General features: G+C 38.3%; 1 protein-coding gene across 2 annotated transcripts in view; it reads left to right on the forward strand.

Annotated features, from left to right (window-relative positions):
• The first annotated feature begins 6,612 nt into the window (after positions 1-6,612).
• Positions 6,613-27,646, forward strand: part of anks1ab (ankyrin repeat and sterile alpha motif domain containing 1Ab) — a 54,786-nt gene continuing 33,752 nt past the window's right edge. Inside the window, exons 1-3 of one of the 2 annotated variants that reach the window (XM_019359067.2) lie at positions 6,613-6,944; positions 8,282-8,526; positions 8,953-9,474. In XM_019359067.2, the coding sequence (XP_019214612.1) occupies positions 9,181-9,474 (294 nt within the window). In that variant the 5' untranslated portion in view covers positions 6,613-6,944; positions 8,282-8,526; positions 8,953-9,180. The remainder of the gene's footprint in view (positions 6,945-8,281; positions 8,527-8,952; positions 9,475-27,646) is intronic. The other variant, XM_019359066.2, reaches the window with a different exon arrangement.

Consider the following 27,646-nt stretch of genomic DNA (forward strand, 5'->3'; position numbering starts at 1 on the left):
TCCAAACAGCAGACCACATGCCTGTGCAGTTCTAGCCAGACCAGTGAGGAACACCACAGCTTGAATGAAGACACTGATATCCAAACGGGCATCTTCTCTGTCACATACAGCCCCAACGTTGTTTTTGTTCTCACTCCTACCCTCCATGTCTGTATTGTGTCTGATAAAAACACAAGTCTACTATTAAAAGAAGAAATACAGACATTTTAACAAACATCTGAAGGCAAGACAAAGCTTATCTAAATATGAATTCTCAAGAATCCCTCAAATGAATGATCCTGATTTGTCCTGTAATATAGAATACAGTTTTAATATCTTAAGTAATATAATTCATTTAAAAATTGCACTGCAACAAGACTATTACCTTATGAACACACAAACACAGCATACTGTATATACTGACATACAGTATACTGTAAATAACCATTTCATCCAGTTTGGTTGTTAATCTTAACTTAACTAGACTAACACCCCCATATTTTTGATTAGTTTACTGAAGCCATATATTTAAAATGGCAAATCATGTAAATGATTTCAGCATAGTTTTTAAGTATACGTTACTGCATATCAATGCCACCATGCATTGCGTACAATATCCTCTAGTGGAGTCCAAGGATAATATTATGAAGCTTACCCGAACCCCAAGTACATGAATGTGCATCTAATTAGAAATGTGTAAAAAACTTACCATGGATTAAAGAGCAGGCGCCAACGAGCAGATAAAGGGCTCATTTATTTTGTGATGTACTTCTGGTAAAGTCAAGAATAATCAAATAAATTCTACTTACATTTCAACTGTAAAACACACACAAAGAACTCTCATTTCAACCTTGACACATCAGATGTTTAATGATTATAATCAGTCAGAAGAGGGAAAATAGGAATATTTTCATGAATGGAAAGAAATTTGACACTGAGCAAGATATTAACCATGAAAGGTAATTAATAATTGTAAAATATCTACAGCGAGACCAGTAAGATCAGTAAGAGTAAAAACATGCAAGGGGTATACTGGAAAACAAACAACACAGCATAGGGTTGAGGTATCATTGTTAACTATAAACTTATAAAAGATTTACTCATCACTCCTACAGAAATGAACATATTGAGGTATATAATTGTACATTAGTTATGCATTATTTACCCTTGATATTAAGGGTGCAAAAAAAAGTAGTTCTGCAAATAGTAGTTCTGAGGATGTGTTGCTTATCAGCGTTCCAATGTTTCTTCCCACTTGCTTTGATTTGAACTTTTTCCAGGGTGTGGAGCATACGTAATAGTTAGCAATGACAGAGTCTGTTGTCAGTGAATGAACACATATAAATCTAGTTGATCTGAATTTCTTTAATTCAAATATAACCAACAAGAAGGAATCGATTAATAACCATAAACATAATAGATTTATATTAATCAAGCATTTTTATATATCTAAGTAATCAAACAAAGTTTTTTGAGTGTAAAGACTCTACAATAACACAGCAAAAACCTCAACAATCAAAAAGCATTTTTTGAGCAAGCACCTGGCAACAGTGGGAAGGAAAAACGCCCTCTAAACAGGAAGAAACCTCCAACTAAGTCAGGAAAGGGCATCTATCTGCTATGACCAGCTGGTAGAGACGGGAGGAAGAATAAGTTGAAAACCAGTTAGCCTGACATGCATGTCTTTGGGCTGTGTGAGGGAGGGAAGTCATGCAGGAACAGAGAGGACTCCACACATTAACCTTCTTGGTGTAATGTGACAGAGCTACACTTTACATAAATGTGCCAGTTGAAAATATAAATCTAAAATATTAGATATATTTCACTTCTTATCTGATAATGGCATTAGAAAAAGTACCACAGGACCACCAAGGTCAGTGAAAATCCCTTCAAAGACTGTAATGAACCCTTTAGTCACAATCACACAAGAGAGTCTCGTTAAACAGGGGGAAAAATGGGGATCATCAAAGTCATGACCATCACCTCAGGGCCATGGATGTCTGCACATGATTCTGTGCCTATTAAGCTTAATTTATACATTAGAATTGCCTAAATATGGATATAAATTCTTAAGTAATATTTGATTTCTCTTTAATATAATGGACCCTAAATGGTGCTTGCTTTGTGGTGCCCAAAGTGCCAAAAAAATAAATAAATAAGTGAAACCTCTGTAACAAAGTCTCTTTCCATACACCATGAACCTGCTGTGAGCAGTTTCATGTATTCAAGTATTTTCTCTTCTACTATACCTGCCAACAACTTCACTCATTCTGCAGATTAACGCCCCTGTAGGCAGCGAAAACAAAATATTGTCTGCATAAAAATGCTCACAATAAGGTCTTTGGAAACATGTCATGATTTCTGGAAAGAGACATGCCTGCTGAGTTTTTCAACTGTATTTTTTATGGTGTTTTGAAGACCACAAGGTAACTGCCATCTAGTTCCATCTTAGAAGAGGCAGCTGTAGTTCAGGAATCATTGGAGTTCATTTGTTGGGTGTGGTCTGGCTGTACACATACCATGCCTGGGGAAACTTATTTAAGCCACTCAGGGTGCCGTACACTTAACCACGCCTGGACGTGGCATGCAGCAGTCATACTTGGCAAACAAACTGGACTTTGGGATTATTCTCAGTTGCAGATACGGACTGCAACGCACAGACGAGTCATGATTCCTATAATGCTTCTTTAAAATCTGACTGAAGGGCACATGCGTAATCAGTACAGTGTAGTATCACAATGTGTCACAAAAAACTGGCAGGCACGCAGACATCTACACACAGATCCTAGCACTTGCTGTCCAATGACAAAATTTACATCTCAGACGTAAAAGGACCCTGTTCCATGTGAAAACCAAAACACACATTCAACAGAAGGGCGATATCTCCAAAAACGGGAAACCCACGTCAAAAATAGTCTAAACAAGAAGCACTCCAAGACTGCAAACCTCTACTGAGGCAGCTCAGTCTCTGGGCAGTATTTACTTTTAAGGGAATCGTATTGTTTTTTGTATATTCATTTTGTGTTCTTTATTCTTTTTAAGCATGATTTAAGAGGTTTGTAGTGCAGTAAAAATAACATATTTTGGGGCCAACATGAAAGAAAGGCAGATGTAAAATGTAAAAATGAGGTCAGAGGTCAAATGTGACATGATATTTGGATACAAACTCTGACGGGATACTTAGAACCCCCATATATCATTCCCTCTATGGCTATATGTTGTCAATACAAACAATGGATGTAAGAAACATCTTACTTATGATTGGTCTATTGACCTTGAAGGAGAGGTCAGAGGTCAAATGTGACATCATATTTTAAATCTTTATTATATACGTATTATTCGTTGACAATAGCACACTTGTAAGAATCATAGTTTCTAAGTTATAATCCTTTTTATCAAATTTTGATGAATAAATCATTAAGCTGACTCTGAAGACCTTGAAGGATGTAAGCCAAATTTAAAAGGATTGTTAACATGAATCAACTCTACACCTCTACAAAGTTTTATCAGATTTCATTCAAAACTTTTTGAGCTATTGTGTTTACAGACAGAAAGAATGACATGTATATATGCATGCAAATGCTACCTCCTTGGCAGAGGTACAGTAATAAATTAATAGCTGCACATGTTCGGTAAACAAATAGGCTTTTTTTTGAGTGGTGAACCACTCTTTTACCACACTTTACAAAATAGCTGAAAACTGTTAACCACCAAACTCTTTGGGCATCACCATTTCCAAGCTATTTAATTAGAAACACACTATCAGGTAGCCAACTGTTGCCTCCTTCAGTTTAGGAAACCTCATTTCCCATAGCCTTCAAATATTTCAGATCTTACTGGTAAAAGAGAGTCTGAAAAAATAGCAAAGTGAGATTACTGACAAAACCCCACTAAACTCTGAGAAAAGATCGCATCTCTACCCTCTAGTCTCTCTTTCTCTTGCCCTCCTCCTCTAACGCTGACGGATATCCAGCACTACGTCTTCACTCAGCCGTGCACACTTGCCCTCCCATTTCCCTGCTGAGAGGTCAGTGCTGTTCGTGTCTGCTGGAAAGCTTTCACAGGAGCCTCATCTTTAGCTACTCTGAGCTAACAGCAGGTAGTTTTGCTGTTGCCTCTATTTGAAGTGATTTATTTCATCCCTTGACTTTGAAGTGTCTTTTACAATGAAGGAACATTTGTAGTGTTGCCGAGTGTTTTATTCAGAGTGAAACACTTGTTCTCAGTAGCTCCAAAATGATGGCAAACACATGACTTTTGCTGCTGAGGTCCCGAATGTGTTTCGGGGTTATTTCAGAATGTGTATCTGCTGCGTTGTTGCCCTCTAAATGACCTTTTTTTCTAGTCTTCTAAGCACAACTGGATCTAGTATGATATCAGTCCTTGGACTGCTCTGCTACACCAATGATAAATAGTAATAATTCCCACTTTTGGGGTTTGTGAAAATGATAGCATGGATGAATGGCATCCCTGCTGCCTCTGGGATCAGAGGACCTCAGAGGTTAGCATCAAAGCATTCGGGTCCATGACTCTGGGGTTAATGTACTCTAAATCTCTCCAAGGCAAACAAGTGAAAAAATGCCGTTTGGATCTACGCATTCACAGGCATGCAGGGAGCTGTATTTCACTTTTTACGATTTTCATCAGACGCTGATTTGCAGCACTTGTTTTGGAACTTATCTGAAGGTAATAGCGTCCTCGGTTGATTAACTTTATTAGATCTTTACCCAGTGGCCTCATTCTCTGTGCCTGTAATGCCGACTGATTAGGTGGGAACTGCAGGGCACCAAATTGCAGAGAAGGATAATGATTTACATACTGGAGTGATGAGAAAATGGTATTAGAAGTTTTGAAATGTTATTAAAAATGTCAGTTGTAGACCTGGAGACACATACAGCAGGTGCAGATAAAACAAGAAGAATCAGAGGAATCCTAAAAAGGCATTCATGTGTCACGGTGTGCAAACAATTTAGGGGCACAAAATCCACATTCACAGACACAAACCCTGTGCACTTGAAAACACTGCACTTCAGCATGTGCGTTTACTGTATACACTGCCTCTCTGTTACTTGCACAGTGTGCATGTCTTTGTTAGAGGAGTGTTCATGAGTCACCACTGTCTTTACCCTAAGGCTCAGCATCCAGCCAGCTGAAGGAGGGGATGCATGTTTTATTTTTGTCTCTCTAATATGGCGTGAAGACATCATTATCTCGTAACGTTTTTTTTTCCAGAGCTTTTATTGTTTAAAATGGCACTGAATACGTGTATAACTTAAACTGTTTCATCATTAGACGTTCAATCCAGCGTGCGTCATTAGGAAAGGGTTTTGTTATTGCGAGCCTAAGCAGCGTCTGGCTGTATGAACCCTCCTTGGCGAACGAAGGATGTTATCTTTTCTGTCATGCTCATACCAGCACTGCCCATGGGGAAGAGGTGAGCATGCAAGGAACTTGGCTGATTGAGGGCACAGGGCACAGAGGCAAGCTGTGCACTGCTATGGCTGCCTGTGAATACTAAGGATGTCTCACAAGCGAATCTTTTGTCAGCGTCAGCGCCCTTTGAGAAGAGTCATAAATAGCACAGGGGGTGTGAGATCTTCCTGCCATATCATCAAGATTTCCTATTTCAATGTTTAAAACCTTTGTACTTAACAAAAACTCATATATATAATTGATAAATTATGTCAAGCTAAAAATTTTCCAACTTTCTGACATGGTGAGGGGTGATCATATTAAAAATAGCCACATTTTGAAAGAATCTCTCATGAAGTCATAGTTCAGGTGACTATAAGCCCTCAATTTTAGATACATTTTGATACATTTTTTCACCTCTTGATGAAAGAGTCTTCTTCTTTTGCCTGCTCTCTTTAGGGGTTGCCACAGTGGATCATCTGCCTCCCTCACCCTCACTCCCTCTCACCCTATCCCAGCCATCCTCTGTCACATCAACCCTCTGCATGTGTTATGGTCCTGGGTGTTTGACCCACCTTTTTCAGTTTGGGGCTTTCAGGTTCTTTTTATTGTTAAATATTTTCTGTTTGTCAGTTACTTTGCTCATTATTTATGCTGTCATCTTTGTGTTATTCCGTAGCATTTTCAGTCTTCAGTGTTTAGTTCCATTTACTTTCTCTGCTGGTATATTTTATTCCCTCAATGTTTCCTATCTTATTCCCCCATGTCAACTGCTTTATGTTAAGATTTTTATTGTTCCTGCATTTCCCATTCAGTTATGGTCCTCACTTCCTGTTTTATTTTTATAGTTTCTCATTTCTAGTGTCTTGAGTTTAATTCACTTCCCCTCCTGTGTAACTGCATTTGATTACTGTCACCTGTGACTCTTGACCCTCCTGTGTCCACTTCCCCATAACGACTTTGTAAGTAGGTAAGTTTATTTAAATAGTGCTATTCACCAACACAAAGGTCACAAAGTGAGATAATTAAAACACAACTAATATCAATGGAGAACCATTAAAACAGAATACAAATAAATAAATGGATTTAAATGAGTTTTTTAAAAGACTCCACAGAGTCAGCTAAACGTTGGTAAAGTGTTCCAGAGGCTTGGAGCCACAGACTGAAAAGCTTTGTTCACCCAGTCTTTTTTCTTTTGTGTGCTCAAGCTCTTCCTTTGTCTTTTGTCACAGCATCTGTTAACCTCCTCTCTCTGTTTCCAGCCAGTTTATTTAGTTTTCTGATGGACTTTGTTTATGAACTTTTCACCAGCCAAAATAAAGGCTCACTTTTGATTCTGCACTAGATTCATGAGCCTTCTCCATGAGTTTGCTCCTTTATTTCTGAGCTTCATATTCACCACCTGTTGTCCAGAGCATCAACTACTGGTTCAAACCATCTCAACCCTGCCTCTCTAAGTCACCAAGTCCAAAGGGCTCGACCTGATCTACGCATGTCTAATCTTCTCCCGTCTTTTTTTTGTCGGTGCCGCCGTCAACAAACCATACAGCGTGGTAGGTCTCACTACCATCTTGTGAATATTCCCTTTCACTCTTGCTGTTCTCTTTCTGTCACAAATCATCCCTGACACTCATCTCTACCCTGTCTGAAGAGTGACATTTCAACACCTTTTCTAGCAGAAACACTGTCTGGTGTCATCTTAAACTCTCCTCACATGTGAAATGAAATCCATTCAGCTTTTTTTTTAATCATTACTTTACATGGTTCTAAAATTGTGTTACTATCTCAGTATGCCTCTACCTCTCTCTCTTCAAAGACTCACATTTACCAGTTAGTAAAAGATCAAATAAAATTTGGTATTTATTTTAGATTCCTAGTCCTGCCTTCCTCTGAGGCCAAAAAAAGAGTTGTTCCCAGGGCTTTTATGCCTGTGCTGGATTATGTTGACGTTATTCGTGTGCAGGCATCCTCGCGGTGTTTACACAAGCTTGATGGATTCATCACAAAACTCAAAACTCTTGCTATTGCACATTGTATGCTTGAAGTGGATGAACTGTTTTGTCCTCTTGTAAACTCATGAACAAGAACATTTGGTTTTGCAGAGCCTACAGAGTTACATCCTTCAAAAAAGTATACAAAAAATATGTTTTTGGTCGTAAGGATGAATTAGAAAAAAAGAAGGGGACTTTTAAAGATGCTGCTTGGAATCAGTTGCAAAAATCAGTTCAATCTTAGTGAGTTGGTCTCACCAAATGACTAGAAGAAGCAGTCACATCTGTCTGCAGCTGTATGCATGACCCTTATTACCCCTGTTTTATGCTTAGTTGATGTTTCATTCCATTTGTATATGTGTTTAATGTGAATAACTGTGTGCATACTGGATGTGTATTGTACATAATCCTGATTGAGCTGCTGCCTACAACTTAGTGAGTGCTTTTGCACAAGATTAGATTAGAAATATAATCATAAATGATAATAACAATGAAAATGGCACCAAAATCAGTTTCACTGAACTGTGAATATTTGGGCCTCAAATGGATTTGTGATTATAATATATGAATATGTAAGTCTGTTAGCGATAAAGTTTCAGGTCAGGTAGAATTTGCAGAGGTAAGAAAATGGGAGAAGCTCCTGGAGGAACATCTTTAGTTTTTTACCAAGATTTTAGGTCACAACATCAGAACAGAGTTGGGCCAAGAAAAGAGTTTTAGATAGGAATACGCTGTGTATAAATAGGTATACTGCACAAAGGTACACTGCTAGAAATCTCATTGGTATTCCATACAGGTTTAGTAAAGGTTTGAAATACTTTTTTGACTCTTTCTGCTCTACAGTAACAAAGCTAAGTAACTCAATAACCTCAATCTCTTCCACGCACCCACACTGGTAGACACGCATGAACGACAACGTAGGAATCCCGACTCTCCCTCCCTTTAAAATGGAGCAGCCACCCAGTGCGTCAGTAACCTGATTACCCCAGCTGTCAGTCTGAATAAGGCCAGGCTTCGGGATCCTCCCGTCGTCTGATCCTCACTACATGATAGAAGCAGTCCTCCTTGAGATTTTGGAGCAGAGCAGGACAGACACAATCACAGGGAAGGGGAAAGAACTGGTAGGACCAGCAAAAGCCAGCAGGTAAGATGCAGTAGTTAAAACTTTGATTCTGGCTTCTTTGGTTCTGGTGAGTTTAAGTTTTTTAAATATTTGTGAGTAGATTATATCTTAAAGTAGAAACATTTTCCTGTATGTTTTATATTTACATTATAAACACATGTGCTTCTTGCTCTATCTAATCCTGAGTTACCCTCCCAGATTTCTTTGGGAGTACTCTCTTTTAGGCTTTGCATAATTAAATAAATGACTTGAGCTGATGATAAAAACTGATTTTTTTTATTATTTTTTTTAAAAGCTGCATGTGTGGATAAAAGCAAGTGTAGGAGTATCAAAGTGAGCAGCCAGTTAGTAAGGGGAGGGCTACAGGATACAACTAGTGGGTGGACCTTGATTATTGTTTCCGTGCACAACAAGTCTCTCATTTGTGCCGCCTTTCCCTCAAAACAGGAGAACTTTGAATGACTTTGAGTGAGCTGCTGCGCAGAAAGATTAACTGAACCTTCAACATCTATATTTCATTAATCTGCATCTTCCAGTACATCTGTTGGCTTTCCACAACTACAAGCTTAAAAACTCCACAAAGACTTTGGATCACTCTCTGGACTGACTGAACAAGTTAGAGTACGGCAGAAAAACACTAAGGGCACTGAGCTGCACTTGGCAGCTCCAAAAACAATGGCAGAGTGCACACCGGATGTTAACCCCACCAACGTGATCCAGAATCCAGAGGCTGACATAAAGGAGCTGAGTGAGGTTTCGTCTGAGTCTGCATCAGCAGGAGCAGCCAAAGTCAGACCTGCAGACGCGGGGCTGATTCGAAGTTTGTCCAAGTCAGACTCTGATTTGTTGGCATCACCACTCGGAGAGGAGGATGGAGGTCTGGTTGGCCGAAGTGGGTCTGTGTCTAACTGCAGTTCTGGGCAGCCATCCATGGAGCGCATGCCTTCCTTTGCCTCTGAGTGGGATGAGGTAATACTCAAGTTCTAGGGATGGGGAAAAAGTGGGAGGGTGTAGAGGACAGAGGGAGTGGTACTGTCACTGCTCAGGCATGGACAGGCTTTCGAGTGGAGCGTGTTAATGTCTTTAAGAGAGAGTGTGTTAGCAAGTGTGAATGTGTGAGGGGAAAAAAAAGAAAACCAATAAGAGAAGTAACTCTTGATTAGTGTGAAAAAAGACAAATGAGAACGGGCGAGGCAGTGCATTTCATGCTAGAGGAAGGAAGGAAGGAAGGGAGAGGGGGAGAGCGGAGGCAGCGCTATGAGAGCGATCAGGAGTCCAGCAGAAGCAGTGATAGAGTAACTTTACCCAGGCTGTCGGCGGAGAATGCCTGCGGGCGAGTGCTTGAATGCATGAATGGCTTGATCACTTGCACCGACCTCCCTGTAGCAGCCCTGGCATCCAAGACTAATTGGGCTTGTGCTGTCATTCCATATCCACTCAGTACATGTCTCAAGGGCCGACCCACGCTTCCACTGTCTCCTGCTCTCTTCTGGCTCCTTTTCTACGTCTTGCGCCATCTACTTTCAGCCCAATGTGAATGGTCCTCCACCCCCCATTATTGCCAAAAGCCTTAACTTGTGATTTCTGAGCACTTTGGAGCATCAATGCAGTACACCCTAAAGCACTGCAAAAACCACGGAATGAATAATCATTTCTTAGCAGAACTTAAATGGTTGGAGACAAAGAAGACAATGGCTGACGACTGATAATATATTATTAAATTATACAGCTTAGAGGCAGAGCAGTACAATTTTTTAAAATGTCCACAGCAAAGTAGAACATATCTGACGCTTCATGCCTGGTGATTATTCCCCATCACAATAATAACGTGAAGGATTTTAAACAGATTATCAGATTAAGTTTTGGCATAATGCCATATGTCATCAAACCCAGCTGATATCTTGGCTAGCAAATGGTTTAAGTCAAACTAAAATGCCTCTTAAGAAAAGGCTTTAGTTGTCTGCAATTTATTTGGGGCACTCAGTTCTTCCTGCTTGCATGATTTTTTTTGCTATCAGTGCTTAAGCAAAAGCTATTGGCTCCACTGATAATTACAACTTGACCGATTAGTTTCTTAAAAATCAATCTTTTTATGCAAAACAGAAGAGAAACTACAATTGGGCAGCCAAATGAGCAATACGAAACCCTCTTTCATTATATCCACTAAGACTTTATATAAAAGATGGATCTAAAAAGTGACTGTAATGCAAATGTGCATTCCTTAATGTCCAGCAGGGAAGAATGGTTGCAAATCAAAGTCACATTATACACATGTCTTTGAGGAAACACTGCTTCTGCTCTTTTACTCAATTTTATTAAATGTTACAATCTCATTTGCTAGCGTCAAGTGTTATTGAATACATCATCATGCTCAAGTTGTAACTTGTGGGTCCAAAAGGAAGGTAAAGCAAGATATAGTATCCTGTAACTGTGTAGTGTTCCTCAGTGAGCTCCACTTGCTTGTTACATCCAGTTTAAAGCTCATAGACCAGCTAATGTTTCACAACAGGACTTCACTTAACATTGGGTCACATTGTGCTCGCTACATCCATCTTTTATGTTCAGTCGCTCATCCATTATTTTTGGTTAGGTTGGGACTATTCCAAAATCCAGCATCTGAAGACACTGCTTTATGGTCACAGTTATCCAAAAGACAGTCTGTGATTGTAAACCAATGCCTGTGATTCTTGTTTTCCATATATTATCAGTTGTAAGTAAATGTAACACAAAAAATTCATTTTTAAGATTTTAGAATTTGCAACGTGCACCAGAAGGACAGCACTTTTTTAGTTTCTTTTAGATTTCATTGATTTCATAATTTTATATATTTAATTATTTAAGATTGCAAATTCAAAGAAGGCTTATGTTTGTATGCATGACTTTTAAATGACAATTAAACACAAAATGTCTTCCCTTGATGTCAATGATGGCCCCACAGGCTCCAGAAATCATGACTGCTTCCTAAAAGTTTAAAAGCCTTTACTGTTATTTTAAGTGTATGTATACTGACTGCACTGGAAAGTTCAAAAGTGCCATATGCCTGTTGGGGAAATCAGTTTTCTTTTCATTTTTTCTTCTATATTTTTAATCGATTTTACAGCACTTTAAGCTTTTCTTAAAGAATGCTCAGAGTGAGTTGTTACAGTAAATGTTACCTAAATCTGTCTCACTGTGACCATCAGTAAGACAGCTGACTTGCTTGCCCTGATCTTGACTCAGTTTCGAGCCTGTTTGGACTTGATTCAATTTTAAAAGATTTATCTTAAACTAATCTTGCCTCATGTTTTAATGAAAGCATTTTTAAAAAATATGTTCACATTAAAAAAGTATGGTTTGTACCATATGTTACAACAAGGGCTGCAGTAGCTGAAGCAGTTTAGGGGTCCAAGACATCTTGAACTTGGATCTCTCTCTTTGTCAGCCCTGCATACCCTGTGCCTGTTTTCTGCTCCACCCCTGTTCTCTGACAGGACTGTTTACCCAGGCTATGTTGGGTGGGGTGTCCTGTTCTCAAGGGCATCCTGTTTTGCAGCTGTCCTGGAGTGTCTGTTTCTCTTCCACATTTCAAGGGATTTGTTTGGGTTGGGGATATGGGTGTGGGTGAGGCTGAGGGCAAAAGTTAAATCAGTTTGTGCATACATGTGTTTATATACACTATGTGTATATATACAATAGCACCAACACTTAGGGAGACTTACACCACATTTTTATTGCATTAGCAAATAAAAACAGCTATCAAAGGCATTACATTAGGCACAAAATGTTTGTTATGCTTAAGTTCAAATAAGGACAAAAAAGTACTTGGATGCTCTCTATTAGCATCAAAGTCATAATATTTTAGTCTTTGCTTTCTGTCCTTTTACTTGTAGAACAGCTTGACAGCATTCTCTTAATAGCTATGGTGAAGTTTTTCCATCATGTTTCAGTCAGCAAAGCTTTCAGTTCATGCAGACAAGCATGTCAACAAGCTGGCTTTTTTTCTCTCCCTTAGGTGCTCTAAGGACTCTCAAAGAGTCGCTTTCGAGTCATCATCCTGACAAAAAAAAAAAAAAAGAAGCTTATTTTGGTTGCTACCCTTAAAATGCAGAGTTCATGATTCCATCAGTGAATATATACAAGTTCACCTGAACACTGCCTCAAACCTGCATGCGTCCTCCACCTTGCTTTGTCATAATGTGCCAAAGCAAGGTGACCTGACTGAAGATTTCCCCCCTGGCTTTCTCCATACCGGCTTTCTAGCATTAGATCCTTGTAGGTTGAATTTAAAAACCATCCAAAAATAACACAAGTTTTAAAAAGCCTTACTGTGCATGTTCTTTTGCAAATTTAATCCTTGCTGCCTTATTCTTTAGGCCTACAAACGGTTTCTGTCATATCACTCTCCCTCTGTGCTCACTCTTTCTACTCAAATGGCCTGTGAACTGAATTTGTCTTGTTATTCTTGTTGATGCGTGATATGATTCTTGTGGCTGTTTCTCACCTGTTCCTCTTCATTTTGCTCACAGTTATGTAGTTGAGTTACTGGTGCTTCAGCCTTTTTAATCTTTTTAACCATAGACCAGGCTGTGAGGGATAAAAGTTCGAGTTTTGCTCTTTTAATGAACATCGGTAGCTTACTATACTCATGTTTACTATGTTTACCAATTTTGCAGTTGCTGCTCAAAGATTGTTTATAGTGGATATATAAAACCAGTGACCCTAAGCATGAAATTGCCTTATGGATCTGTCTGGAAGTCTGCTGATCCAATTGCTGAGCCAATGTATGTCATAATGCAATCAACCACCACATTAAACATGAAAACATTAATGCAACATACCAGGCCTAGAGGGGGACTGGGCTTCAGGTCATATAAATAAACACTTTCGTGGCAGTATGTGCACACAAAGAAAGCCAAACTGTATACACATTATGGCATTCAGATGATCTCATTAAAAAAAGAAACCTTTGAGCTCAATAACCCCATTGATACATTTAAAAAAATATTATATCTGGTATGTTATATAACTATAAAGCATTTTTTGTTCTCCTTTATTGTGAAAAGACTTGATATTCTATGAAATTTTTTATTTAAACAAAGACAGGCATTCGTTTTTGTGATGAGAAAGCTTTCCTTTCTGATACTGTGGATCAAAAATCTTCAGATTAGCCATTAGTTCAGGACTTGAAGTTGTTGGTGTGGAGAGTGATACTACTGTGTAATGCTTTGACGCATACAAATCCTTGTGGAGTTGTCTGTAGTGTGATTAAACTAAGCTTTAATTAAGGAAAATACTCAGCAGAAAACCTCAGAGCCCTGAAATGGCAGACATCTGCAGGGTGAGTGGTGCTGCTGCATCTGTTGTTTCACATTTATGACATGAATCATGATGTCCTGTGCTTGTGCTGTCAGCTGTTGCTGGATTACTAAATGATATTGCTGACATGTGCCTAGGACCTGCACCTTTCATCAGAATTTCTGCCTAAAGTAAGATTGTTTTGACTGCATATAATTTTGTTTTATTGAAAACAGATGAACAATGACATTTCCTGCATCCTTTATATTTTTGTAATTGTTCCAAATTCAGTTTAAATATGTAAACTGTATTAGTCGATATACCTTGGTTGTAAAGTTGTTTTATTTCCTTTCTGTCAAACACAATAACCACAGGTGAGCTTTTTTTCAATGTTTAGAACAGGTTTCATGACCCTGTAATGAATTATTTCCTTCTTTTGATTCTCTAAAAATTTTTTCCTTTGTGAATTTGACTCTGTTAGCCACTTCTCCATTTTAGTTCTTTCCCACTACGAATAAAATGTAAAACCAGGAAATGCTGTCACTCAGGAAAGCTGAGGAATATAACAGCCGGGTGTTTTGAGAAACCATCCTACTTTGGCAAATTGTCTTGCCTGTAGGCTAATTTGACCCTAATCCTAACCATAGCAAATATTCACAATAGCTTAAAAAAATGAAGTAAATTTGGGGTTTGTGTTGTGCGCATATGCAGTGCATGCGCAGAAACAAGGGGTAGGATGGATTCCCAGAACACCCGGCATTAACTTCAACACCACTGATGACAGCAAAGTTTGAGGGTAAACTACTTCTTATTGATTTGTGGTGTCTCGTAAAATAAAAAAAAATCAAGTTCAAATTTAGTTTTAATTGTTTGTGTTAAACAAAATTATTTATGCATACATATCTAGGTTAAATCTTACAGCCCAAATTAGCTAAACTAGTAGCTAGCTAGCTTAAATCAGGCGCAGCTGAAGTTTGCTAACATTAAAAAACTTGTCAAAATGTCTCATAATTCTATGGAAGCCCGTTTCCGCCACTAAAAAAACAAACAAAAAAAAAAATATCCATAACTCGAAATTTCAAGTTATTTTCTTGAAATTTCAACTTATTAACTCGAATTTTTGACTTATTAACTCGAAATTTCGAGAAACATATCTCGAAATTTCGAGAAACATAATTTGAAATTTGGAGAAACATAACTCGAAATTTCGAGTTACTTTTCTCAAAATTTCAAGTTAGCTCTGCCAATCAGTAATTTACGTGAATGATGTCACTTTCTTGTTACCCGGAAGCATATGGCGCAAAGTAACGCACACTCAAAACTCTGAAAACAGAAGCTGTGAGATGGACCTTTAAAAAGGTCAATCCTCACAAAGCTCCAGGACCGGACGGCATCCCAGGCCGGCTACTCAGAGTGTGTGCAGACGAGCTGGCAGAGGTGTTCACCAACATCTTCAACCTCTCCCTGAGGCAGTCAGTGGTCCCCACGTCCCTCAAAGCATCCACCATCATTCCCGTTCCCAAAAAATCAGTGGTCTCCTGTCTGAATGACTAATGTTGCACTGACATCCGTCATCATGAAGTGCCTGGAGCGGCTGGTCAAAGGTCACATCTGCTCCTCCCTCCCTGACACACTGGACCCTCTTCAGTTTGCCTATCGGACAAACAGAGCCACAGAGGATGCCATCGCCCTGGCAACGCACACCACCCTCACTCACCTGGAGAAAGGGAATACATATGCAAGGATGCTCTTCATCGACTACAGCTCGGCATTTAACACTATCATCCCCTCAAAACTTGCCACGAAGCTCGTCGACCTTGGGCTGGGAACACCGATCTGCAGATGGATTCTAAACTTCCTCACAAACAGGCCCCAGGTGGTGAGAGTTGGTAAGCACACCTCCTCACCACTCATCCTAAACACAGGTACGCCACAGGGTTGTGTGCTTAGCCCCCTCCTATATTCCCTGTTCACACACGACTGTGTTGCTAAACATGAGTCCAACATCATCATCAAGTTTGCGGATGACACAACCATCATAGGCCTCATCACAGGCAATGATGAGACGGCCTATAGAGAGGAGGTGATGGCACTGTACGAGTGGTGCCTGGAAAATAACCTGACTCTCAACATCAGCAAAACTAGAGAAATGATAGTGGTCTACCGGAAACGACCAGTCAGAGAACACCAGCCCATCCACATCAACGGTGTCAAGGTTGAAAGGGTCAGCAGCTTCAAGTTCCTTGGAGTCAACATCACTGAGGACTTCTCCTGGACCCTTCACACAGACACTGCTATCAGGAAAGCTCGCCAGCGGCTTTACTTCCTGAGGAGGCTGAGGAAGTTTAGCATGAACGCCAACATCACCTCAAAATTTTACAGGTGTGCAATTGAGAGCTTGCTGACGAGCTGCATCACAGTTTGGTACAGAAGCTGCTCTGCCAGCAGCCGTAAATCACTACAGAGGGTGGTGAAGGCAGCAGAGCACATCACTGGCATGAGGCTTCCTGCCATTCAGGACATTTATCTCCAGCGATGCCTCCGTAAAGCACACAGCATCATCAAGGACCACAGCCACCCAGCACATCAGCTGTTCTCCTTGTTACCATCTGGCAGACGTTACAGGAGTCTGTCTGCTCGGACTACAAGACTTAAAAACAGTTTTTACCACCAAGCCATACGACACCTCAACCACAACACTTAAACACACACAACACAGCACTCAGAAGCTACCCTGCAGCTTCACAAGGACTCTGTTTAATCTGCACTGGTCACTTCACTTTATTGTTATTGATATTTATATTTAAAAAGTGCAATACTGTAATTTTCTGCTGCTCATTCCTGTGCAATATCCCATCTGCCCTCCCATCATATTTCTTTTCAAGATTTTCTTATTTAATCACTAGTGTACATATATTTATATTTATAGATACATATATGTTTAGTCATCTTTTCTCTTTTACCATGTCTCTCTAACATTTTGCTCTTTACTATTTTTCTATTTTTTATTTTATTTTATTTTATTATATTTTATTATATTTTCTCCTACTGTATCATGCTGCTGAGTGACTGCTGCTCGTCAAACACATTTCATTGCAATGTTGACCCTGTGCTAACTTGCATATGACAAATAAAACTGAAAACTGAAACCGGATCGCAACAAATTGGCGCTTTTACAAGTACGTTTGCTGATAGTAATGCCATGTGATTCAGCTAATAACACAAGGATTTCATCATGTTTGAAGCCACGCTGAACATACTCAGCAATCTGTGCATTCATGACTAGATGTAATACCGGTAGCTTAGCTGTAGCATTTGTACCTGAGGGCTTCAGCTTCCGGGTAACAAGGAAATGATGTCATTCACATAGATTACTGATTGGCAGCGCTAACTCGATATTTCGAGTTACTTTTCTCAAAATTTTGAGTTAATAACTTGAAATTTCGAGTTAATAAGTCGAAATTTTGAGAAAATAAGTCAAAATTTTGAGAAAAAAGGTCGAAATTTTGAGAGAAAAAGTCAATATTTTGAGAAAATAACTTGAAATTTCGAGTTATGGATCCTTTTCTTTTTTTTCTTTAGTGGCGGAAACGGGCTTCCATATAAATCAAATAAAATTGCAGCAAGTGTTAATATTTTATGGTAAAGGTTATGGTAATTATTATTAATTGAGAATAATTTAAATGCCTTCTAAGTGGTGATATTTATTTTAAAACCTGATTTACAGTTTTTTTCAAGCACAACTATATGTTTCATGAACATCCCACCAAATCTAAATATTCCAGTACATGATTTTATGTCAGCATCCTGCACTATTTTCATTTGAATGTATATTTTAATTATAGAGGAACAAGCAAGGTTCTTTTTTCTTTCTTTGAGGATAGGGAAAAAATGTTAAGCTTCAAAAATGCATCTTAGACTACATCTTGCAGGCCTTAATAACATTTATTAATAACTACTCAAAGATAAACTACTATCCAGTTTTACCATTACTGTTCCTGTAAAATTAAACAACATTTGTAAATTGGTTTGATGGTTATTATCAATAGCAGGCATTTAGCAAATGTAAATATTTCTCCCAGTGAACTGACTACTTTCACCTTTCACTACTTTTACATGTGGATTTAATTGTGAATTTCTCCTTTTCCCTTTGATGTAATGCTACAAATAACTTCAATTATATAGTAATTTTCACTTCAGTTATCTTAATGTCATTAAGGTGATTGGCATCGTACATGTGTTGAACGCTCAAAAGCCAAAGGTTAACACAGCCACATATTACAGATGCTTGACTGGGTTCATTTCTGCATGTACTCAAAGTTTCCCAGTGGTATTTCTGGGGTTTCAAATTATTCTTCCTTTACTTATGGCTGTGGTTATAAATCACACAAGCTGATGTGGCCCTCTAATATATTTTTATCTTGTTAATTTGGTTCTGTTAAATATTCACATGCTTTATGCATGTAGTAAGAAAAAATGAAAAGGGCACAAAAATATCATAATGTTGTAGATTACAGCTGGTGCCAAGTTTTTTACAGTATGTGCAAGCTGGTTCATAAATTATATAGCGAGCTACAGCAGAGTGAACACATTCCAAGATCTGGTTTGACAGATGTGGTACATTAATATGAGAGTAATGGTGTTTTCAGGAGGCTTGGTGGGGTGAGGCACAGTCCTGCTTCTGATGCCTGTAAAATTTCACAACAGGTGTATCAGAAGCAGGAGACTGCTTCTACACTGCTTCCAAACTGCTTTTTAATGCTGTTTTTGCACATGGGCAAGAGCTGAAACTATAATTCCTTTTAAAAATGGGAGTTTAAAACTTTGAAAATAGAAATTTCAGATTGTACATTTTAAGATGTCCAAAACTGTCAAGCCAATTCAACTCTCCACTCTTTCCAGGCGTCCTCTAGCATTGAGATCACCACAAAAACTGTGATCCATGATCTTCATGGCATGCGTTCAGCTCCATTAGCAGGTCCATGTAACATATTTTTAATAGCTTTAATTATAAAACTGCACTAATTTAACATCTATGATTTAGAGTAACAAAAAAAATACATATTAGCACCCTTGATGTTTTGTATGTTTTCTGATAATTCACTGGCGAAATCTGCATACAACTGCATAAAAGTGAACACCCTTTTTTCAAATTTGTTTGATTTTGTGACTTGGCACAGATATTTAATTGGAGGGGGGTTTTTTTTGACAAGCAGGATTGAGTAAAATTATTATGAAAGTTACACTTAAGCGGCCCTTAAATTTATTGCAATGTGAGTTCAACCTAAGCTAGCAGCTTTCACAATAAACCTTAAAATATATTTCTTCCTCAATAGAATTTTAGAATCTTGTGAAAAAATACTTTCAAACCTGTTTATATGTAACTATATTTACATCATACGGATTCTTGAATGATACTTGAAAAGATGAATAAGCTGAACCATAAAGGCGTTCTTGACTTTACTGTTACGATTCTCACAGGCTTTATTTATGCTGTGTGGTTTCAGAGCTGTCAAATAAAATCTGGTGGATAGAATTATGTGTTGCTGGTCTTGTATACTGTGGAGCTACTGGGCCATCTGTCTTTATTGACAGTGATACTGAGGCGCTAATCCTGTTTCCAGACAAGCGACAGTGAAGCAGGCAGCCTTTCTAAGTAGTCTTTTTAGTATTTCTATATTCAGCCATCGTTTTCTTTGTCTTTTCTGTTCTGGATTTGCAGCCATCATTTATGCGCATTCAGACTCTGGCTCAGTGAACAATAATGCTCTCTAAAGCGCATTGTTTAGGATCATTTCACATTATCTCTAACATGTTAGCTAGTATGTAGTTTGAGGAATTTAAATGCCTACTGTTGTTACAAAACTAGCTGAACTGCAAATATGTGTATAATGTAGCATTTTTATACTTTTTTGTGTTCTTGCTGCACAGAAAAAGGGAAATTAAGGAAGGATGGTGCTGATCAAGTGACACTTGCCAAGCTTAGCTTGTCATCGGGTCTTTAATATAGCTTATACCTCTTCAGCAATGGCCCCATCTGATCAATCACAGTCATGGATAAGTCTGCTTACAACAGACTGCTGCATGCTACAAAGAAACATAAATCTAAAATGTTAGAAAAATATGAATATGTTAAATATGTAGAGCCAGCAAGTATTACATCTTCTGCAGACAAATTAGTGATGTTTGTGTGTATAATTGACAAGTCAACAAGTAAAAATAGAGTTCCTGTTTTAGGGTTATATATTGAGGTTTATAGAAATATAAAACTGATTTGATTGATTGATTGAACGAACAGGAAAAAGGGATTTTAAGGAATTAATTAAGGATTAAAGTTGAATCTTTATTTATTACTGATGTTTAGCAAAGATAGACTAAGATTTTAGACGTTCAAAAGAAATGTGAGACTCATTCTTAGTATGTATGAGGTCAGAGGGATGTCGCAGGACTGTTGATGCTATTTTCTAGATAACTGATTGGTCAGAAGGTGATGATTTTGCAGCTTTTTGTTCTCTTTTCTTAAATATAACCTGCTCTAGACCAGCTTTTTTAATCATTCTTTTAAATCTAAGCTCTTTCCATGGGGTTTTATGGGACATAAAACATGGTAAATACACACATCTATACTGTGATAAAGATGCAGTATGTCTGCCAGCACACTACTGGAGTGGCCTCAGCTGTTTGCTGACTTGTACTTCCCAGTTTGCCTGTTGATTTGCTCTTTGGTGGAAGGGACAGGACAACTGAATAGAATATTAATTGTCACTTTGTGCATTTGACATGTTGCGTTTGTAATAATTTCAATTAAATATAGAGTTTAAATGTTTTAAAATTAATTAATTGCATTCTGTTTTTATTTATGTTTGACACAGTGTCCCCAGACAAGTAGGTCCAACAGCAACTAAACCCTATAGAAGTCACACCCTAATAGGACTTAAAAAATGTTCATTGCTGATGTGCGACCAATTTGTCTGTAATTTTTGCCTCTAGCTGAAGTTGGGGAATTTTCAATTTTTATTGTAATTACATTAAAATATTCCATCTCCTGGTTTCCAGCAGTACTTGAGGGTCTAGAATCTCTTGGAATGTCATCACACGTGTATTTATTTCTCATCTTGTGTGCACTAAAACACCCAAGATGAGAGTTAGTATCTAAAGACTGTAGAGTAACACTCACTCAGGCTGACTACCCCAGGATAAAATTGTCCAAACCCTGGCAAATAACAGGCCTGTCTTAAAGATAACAGGCTCAGTCACCAGCATGTTAAAGTGCCATTGATTTAAGTCAGCAATGTGTTATTTGTATTGATTTGTCAGTGATATAAAGGATACACAATACATCCCAGGCTGTTAAGCAACACTGAGTTATTGCTACAGTTCTGATAACTGACTTTCTGCTGATGATAAAATGTAGGCAAACCTGATTTCTAACGTGCTTTTTGTGTTTCTTTTCCTGCGTGCAAAACGTCTCACTCACGAGTAAAGCAGCACCAAGAGATCAAAAATGACTTGATGTTATGTTTTCCTAATTAGCTCACTTGAGTTGAGCATCAAACACTTGTTGAACCAGCAAAACATAGCTAAGCAGAAATGCAACGTCTTGCACGCCTCTGTGGTTAAAGCGCTGCTCCTTCCATATTTACAGCAGTTTTATTGTCCTCTCATATAAATATACATCATATCACCTGGTTTCTGTTTAAACAGCTTTGTTAGTGTCCTAAATAAACTCGCAGATGGGAGCAGGTAAAAAGTTGCTTTTCTTTGAAAGGATACTTTTGGCCTTTTACCAGCAGAGGTCTTGATTCTGAATACAGTAAGGGGCCTTGTTCTTGTAACGACAGCATCTCTCAGTCATCCTGGGTCCACCGTCTTGGTTGCAATTCTGCCTCTTTGCTGTTTGCTGTGTCTGAGGGGCAAGGCTCCAGCTCCACCATAAACTACAACATCGTCCCCACTGCTGCTGTGTTGTAAACCTTTTTGTTGAGAAAACCCAACCAGCTTGAGTGGAGTATATTACATTTTATTCACACCTATGCTTCTAAATACATTTTGCAGTATGCACACATCTAATTTTAGACGCATGCAAGCAAAATCCTCATGCTGTCGTGCCTTCCTCCTTAGTTTTCCATGCAGCTAAGAACAGCCTCTTTATCTCAGTAACCTCAACTGCTTCCTTTAAAATGAAAATAGGCTACAGACAACAGGAAAATAAAAATTGCAAAGCATTTCTTTGCAATTTTACTGTTATTGGCAGAAAGCAGTCATTGGCCTGAATGGGGAGAAAAATGGGGCAATCAAGTTGCCTGATATACTTTTTTACCCACCATTGGTTGAGAATTGGCAAACAAACGTCTCCAAACCAACAGAACCTGCCTTTATATCACCCACACAGAGTGGGGGTGAGTTAAGGAGTTAAATTACTTAATCACCTTGGATTTATGTTCAAGTCTTAATCTCCTAAATTAGATCAAGACCAGTCCTCCAAAAATTTGGTCTCTGAGACAAAGCAGAGTGTAATTCAAGGAATGTTGATCTTAACTTGTCCTTTGGTCAATAATTAGGATTTAATTAGGATTTAAAACCTCTTCAGAAAAAAGCTTGTTTCAAGATTGAGAGGAATAAGTCATGATATCTGGAGGTGTTACAGAGTAAGTGCCAAGGACTGAAGGAGTGATCACAGGAATTCAGTAGGGCGGTTGATTGCATTGGAAAGAAGCAAAAATGATTTCACCTTTACCATCGGATCTTTTTCACTGAAGCACTCGAGCATGAAAAGGTGGCACAGAGTGGATAATTTTTTGCAATATGTGCATGAACTGAGGAGCGGCTTAAACTGTATTAACATCTAAATCACTTCAGGATTTAGTGCTATCATTCAGCTGAGCACCGATTTTTATGATACAGCCCACTCAAACCTCCAAGTGCTTCATAACAGCATTATCAGTAGCATTTCAGTGTGAATACATCTACTTGATCATATCCCCTCTGACTCCCAGACATTTTCTAGAAAATACGCTATGAGTTAAACTTAATACCATTGAGAAAAGGCTGGGTTAACTTCACCTTTCAGATATAATACTTAAGGAAAAAGCAGTGCTTAACTAGATTCAGAGAACAAACTGTGACTTTATAAATTATTATTTCATACCTATTTGGTTAGGTTGATGCACGCTAGCTATACTGCTGTGTTAGGCCAACAGAGCACTGCTTCCAAACTACCGCATTACTTGAGGTTCCTGGAGTTTCCATTGTGGGTCAAAGCCTTTATCTTTATCAGGCTGGGTTCAGCCCATATGGAAAAGAAATAGTAAAAACTTATATGATTTACTCATGAAAGTGGCCACTTTCTCATTACTTTCATATATTGTTTTAGTAAGTATCCAAAACATACAAGTTTCATTATATAATTTTTCAAGGGATCTTATATCTGTTTTCACTCTTGTATGCTTTTCATACAAGTTTCACACAAGACAGATACAAACTTTATAAGATTTATATAAATCTTTTCCATATGGGAGGTGTCAGACACTGTGTCTATTATACACATTAGGCTTCAAATATATAACTTTTTGATAAAGCTAGTAATTGACCCATTCCTTAGTTATGCTGCTGTAGGCTTAAGCTGCAGGCAGATCTTCTATAATGCACTGAGCACCTCTCCTCTCTTTCACTCCCCATGTATTTGTACACCGTTACTGCATGTAATTAGCTTTGTGTCTTCTCTCTCTTGTAGTTTGCGCTTTGTTCTGTGATTTGTTTGTTGTGTTTCTTCCTTCACCCCAGCCGGTCGTGGCAGATGGCTGCCCTCCCTTAGCCTGGTTCTGCCGGAGGTTTCTTCCTGTTAAAATAGAGCTTTGGGTTTTTTTTCTTTTCAGTAATGCAAAGCGCTTACTTCTAGGGTATTGTTGGGTTTCTGTGTCTTATGTTATAGTGCCTTTACCTTATACTATATAAAGCACCTTGAGATGAGTTTTTTTAATAATTAATTTTTTTTGTGATGTGAAACTGTATAAATAAAACTGAATTAAAGTAGGTTTTGCTTTGTGTTAATGCAGAAATTCCATGAGGTATACAGGCGGTAGTAAACAGTAGTGATTATGGGAAATGTCTGACACTGAAATAAATGTCTTAATTTTCTTAATATGAGTTAGACTGGTGTTACACTGAGTGATAGAACAGCCTACTGCTGGTTATCTTGGCATTAAACCTAGAAACAGGTTTAAATGGCTATATTAGTTTTGTCTAAAACCAACAAAATATTCCATCCAGCAACTGTTATGCCTATTTTATCACCAATTAATATATTATAGAATAAAATCAGTAATTTTATTCATGCAAAAACCAAAGTTTGGAAATAGAGACTATGTGTTTTGGCTGTGGCTGGTGATTTCCTGATGTCTTTGCTGACTTCTTGGGAGCTGTTCCTGGGGGCATTCATTTTGTGTATGGAGTCGAGATATAACAAATACTGAGATTTTGAGGTGCTGGTGGGCAGATTTTGTGGACTTTAGACACAGCGAGGCTCACTCATTGTGTCGCACCTTTACTCTAACCTGAAGTAACCAAATTTTAGCTATAACTTCATATTTTGTGTGCAGATCTGAGCATTTTATTGATCCTCTCTTTTAACTCACTTCAAGAAAGCCAACAAGCACATTTTCCCAAATCCAGAACTATTGCTTTAATTTTTCTTGTGGTGTAAAAATTCCTCTGTAACATCATTCTTGCGTAACCACCATTTTTAACTTTGGCTTAGGGCTAAAGTGGACTTGCTTGTTAGTGGATAAGTACATGTGGCACAGTTCACATGGTAACTGTTTCATGAGAAATACCTTTAATATACAATACAGTGCAAAAAATGTTGGGCATCAGGTAAGGGTACAAACAGCAAACACAGAGCCAGAGTAAAAGCCAAAGAATAAAGCCCTGATTTTATGGCGCCCAAGTCTGGGAAGAAGCGAGAGGACGAACTATGGCAAGCCCTCCAAGATATTGTGGACATCCTACTCACTCTATAAAACTATGTAAAAGTGTACCTGGGGGAATTAATGCAGTTTTAAAAGCAACAGATGGACTTTATATGAACTTAATTGATAAACTATTCATTACATTGTTTTTGAAAGCAACCTTGCTTTACTTCTGGTGGGTGCAATGTTTGCACAGTGCTGTGTGTTTTAACATGTATGATGGCAACTTTCTCTTTTTTAAATCACATAAAATATCCTAAAAGTTTTTTGCAACTATTGTTTGGGGAATTGTATGCACTGGATGAGGCCATATGCACATGAAGACATTTCAGCACTTTAGCTATTACGTAATTAATTTCCTCAGAAGCAGCATTTTTTGGTGACGGGTCTTAATAAAGGTGCACTTAAGCTTAGATGTAATGCACTCCTTATGAGTGTGTCTATGTGATATAGAATGTAACTGGGTTAATTCATAAAGTAATGTGAGGTCTGTATTGCTGGAGGCATATGCTGTGTGTCCCACGTGCCTGACTTCCAAATGAATCAAGGCAATCCACAGTGTTGATGCCACTAGCAAAGTGCATAGGGCTTTTTCAAACACTAAATATTACATCAAATAAGCCTGGCTGTGTCTCTGGTGTCACTAGTGGAAGCAGAATCAGTTTTTCAGGCTTGCAAAAATCTTCATGCTGATTATGAATAGACTACTCCAGTGTTTCTAAATATAGTCTCTAGCCTGATTCGCAATACTGTGTTCATACATTTTAAGGTGACCCCAGCCTGTTAATTGGCTTGCTTGAAGTTGTCAGAACTTGTAGTTGGATTTACACTTGTCTGCAATAGCTGAAGAATATTGAATGTTATTTTTGTAGCAGATTCTTTTACAACAGAGTGACTGGTACAGATCATTTGCCTTGTTGTTCTTGATGCATGACTATACACCTGGCCAGTGATTATAGTGATTATTATTCATAGGAATGGGGAATAGGGTTGTAATAAATAAAATATAAGGATGTTCATTTGATGGCCCTGTAATTTACTGGCAGTCTGTCCAGGATGTACTTTTTCTTTTGCCCTGTGACAGCTAAGATAGAACACATCCCGCCTACAGCCCTAGGTTGGAGAAGTAGTTAACAAAATGAATAAATAGACAAATAAAATTCACATCTATTTCATCTTTGGATTTCTATTTTTATTTTTTAAGCTTTAACCAAATGTTTTTAGCAGGTGAAGGTGAATGTTTTTCCCCCGGCCATTTGGTGAGTGATTGTGCAAAATTAGCCACACAGCTTTACTTTGATTGCTAGCAGATTTGCAAGGTTGTCTATAGTTTGTATTGAACCAACCTGTTAGCAAACAGTTCAAACGTTTTCAAGTTTTGCTACCACTCAGCCAGTAGTATGCAAGTTTCTGACGGCAAGTTGGTGTCTTCTATACAAACTATGGGCAACGGCAACATTCTGCTAGTGACCAATCACAATGAGGCGTTTGGTGCAACACTTCCTTTGTAACTTTGTAACTCGCCTACACATTTTTCCCTAGCACCAGAGGTTGCCAAGGTGTTGTCGACTGGGAGCTTAACTTGGTGTTTAGGGTTGTTTAGGTTGTACCAAAACCATGACCGATTGAATAAAATTGATAGTGAACATAAGTGTATTTGGAACAACAGGAAGCTTCGGTTCAATAAGAAGTGATCATTAAAATGAATTGAACGTGATTTATTGATGTACAAAATTCAATTTGAGGTATTTGGCGTTCAGACCTCGATGGCCTAGCACAGCAGTACAGTGATAGGGAGAAGGGCAGGACCCCCCCAGAGTCTAGACGCTGGTGGTGGAGATGAAGATGGAGGCTTGAATGGAGCCTGAGTGATGAGAGGCGGTGATAGGGAGGAGGTGGGTTGCACGAAGGCGACTGCAAGGAAGAATGACAGATGCGCAGTGAGATTTAAAGTAGCTGAGTAAAGGCTGATCGGCCTGAAGGAGGCTGGCAGAAAACTGATTGGACTAGACCTGTGATGTCATAATCAACTTGACAGCGTGGGAAAGTGGAATTGATGTAAAGCTTAGATTATCCGTCAACACCTGGGAAGCAGACAGATGGGTGACTACAGATCTTCCTTACTGAACTTACGCATAAGCTTCATTTAAATGTCAGTGTCATGAAGAGGATGTTTCAGAGCCATTTCACCTTTTTTCACTGGGCTAAAGTCCAAACTTTAGATATTTTTTCTTTTTCACATTTCCTAAAATTGCAAAACTTCTAGATTAACATGCAAAAACAGATTTCATTTTATTAGTTTATTTTCTATGAATTTCAACTTGAAGATGTCAAACTGTTCCATTTTTGAATTATTGTGTTTAGTAACAATGCAATAGTCACTTGCAGATAATTAAACTACTGATAAAAACAACAAGAAATCGCAGATAATCCACACAGGGTTATCACCTCTGATAGCTGGCAGGCCAGTTGCACCTCTAAACTACCTTTATGCCAGTGAAGATTAAAAAAACACTTGGAAAGTCCTGCTATTCTTGATTGCGTAATTTCTTAACTGTTTTTGGGCACAGCTGGGATTCTCTGTCTCGGTAGAGTATATAGCAAATGCTGTGTTTCAAACTTTGGAGTGTAGAGTTTAAAGCTTGTTTGTTTATTATGATTTTTATGCAATGAAAAATGTAGAAAGTAATTCTATCTTGGCTTTTTCAGTGTTTCAATTTTTGACAAACTTTAAATCAAGTCTATGAAGTGCAATAATAAACCACTGGAGTATTCTTCTACTGCTGAAATGTACTTCCTACATACCACAGATTCAGTGTATAATCTGTGCATATTCATTCCTATTGGGATGAAAAAAAAATAATGTTCATAGCTTGTCTTCCTTGCCTTTCAAATATCAG

Source organism: Oreochromis niloticus, linkage group LG5 (assembly GCF_001858045.2).
Source record: "Oreochromis niloticus isolate F11D_XX linkage group LG5, O_niloticus_UMD_NMBU, whole genome shotgun sequence".
NCBI lineage: Eukaryota > Metazoa > Chordata > Actinopteri > Cichliformes > Cichlidae > Oreochromis > Oreochromis niloticus.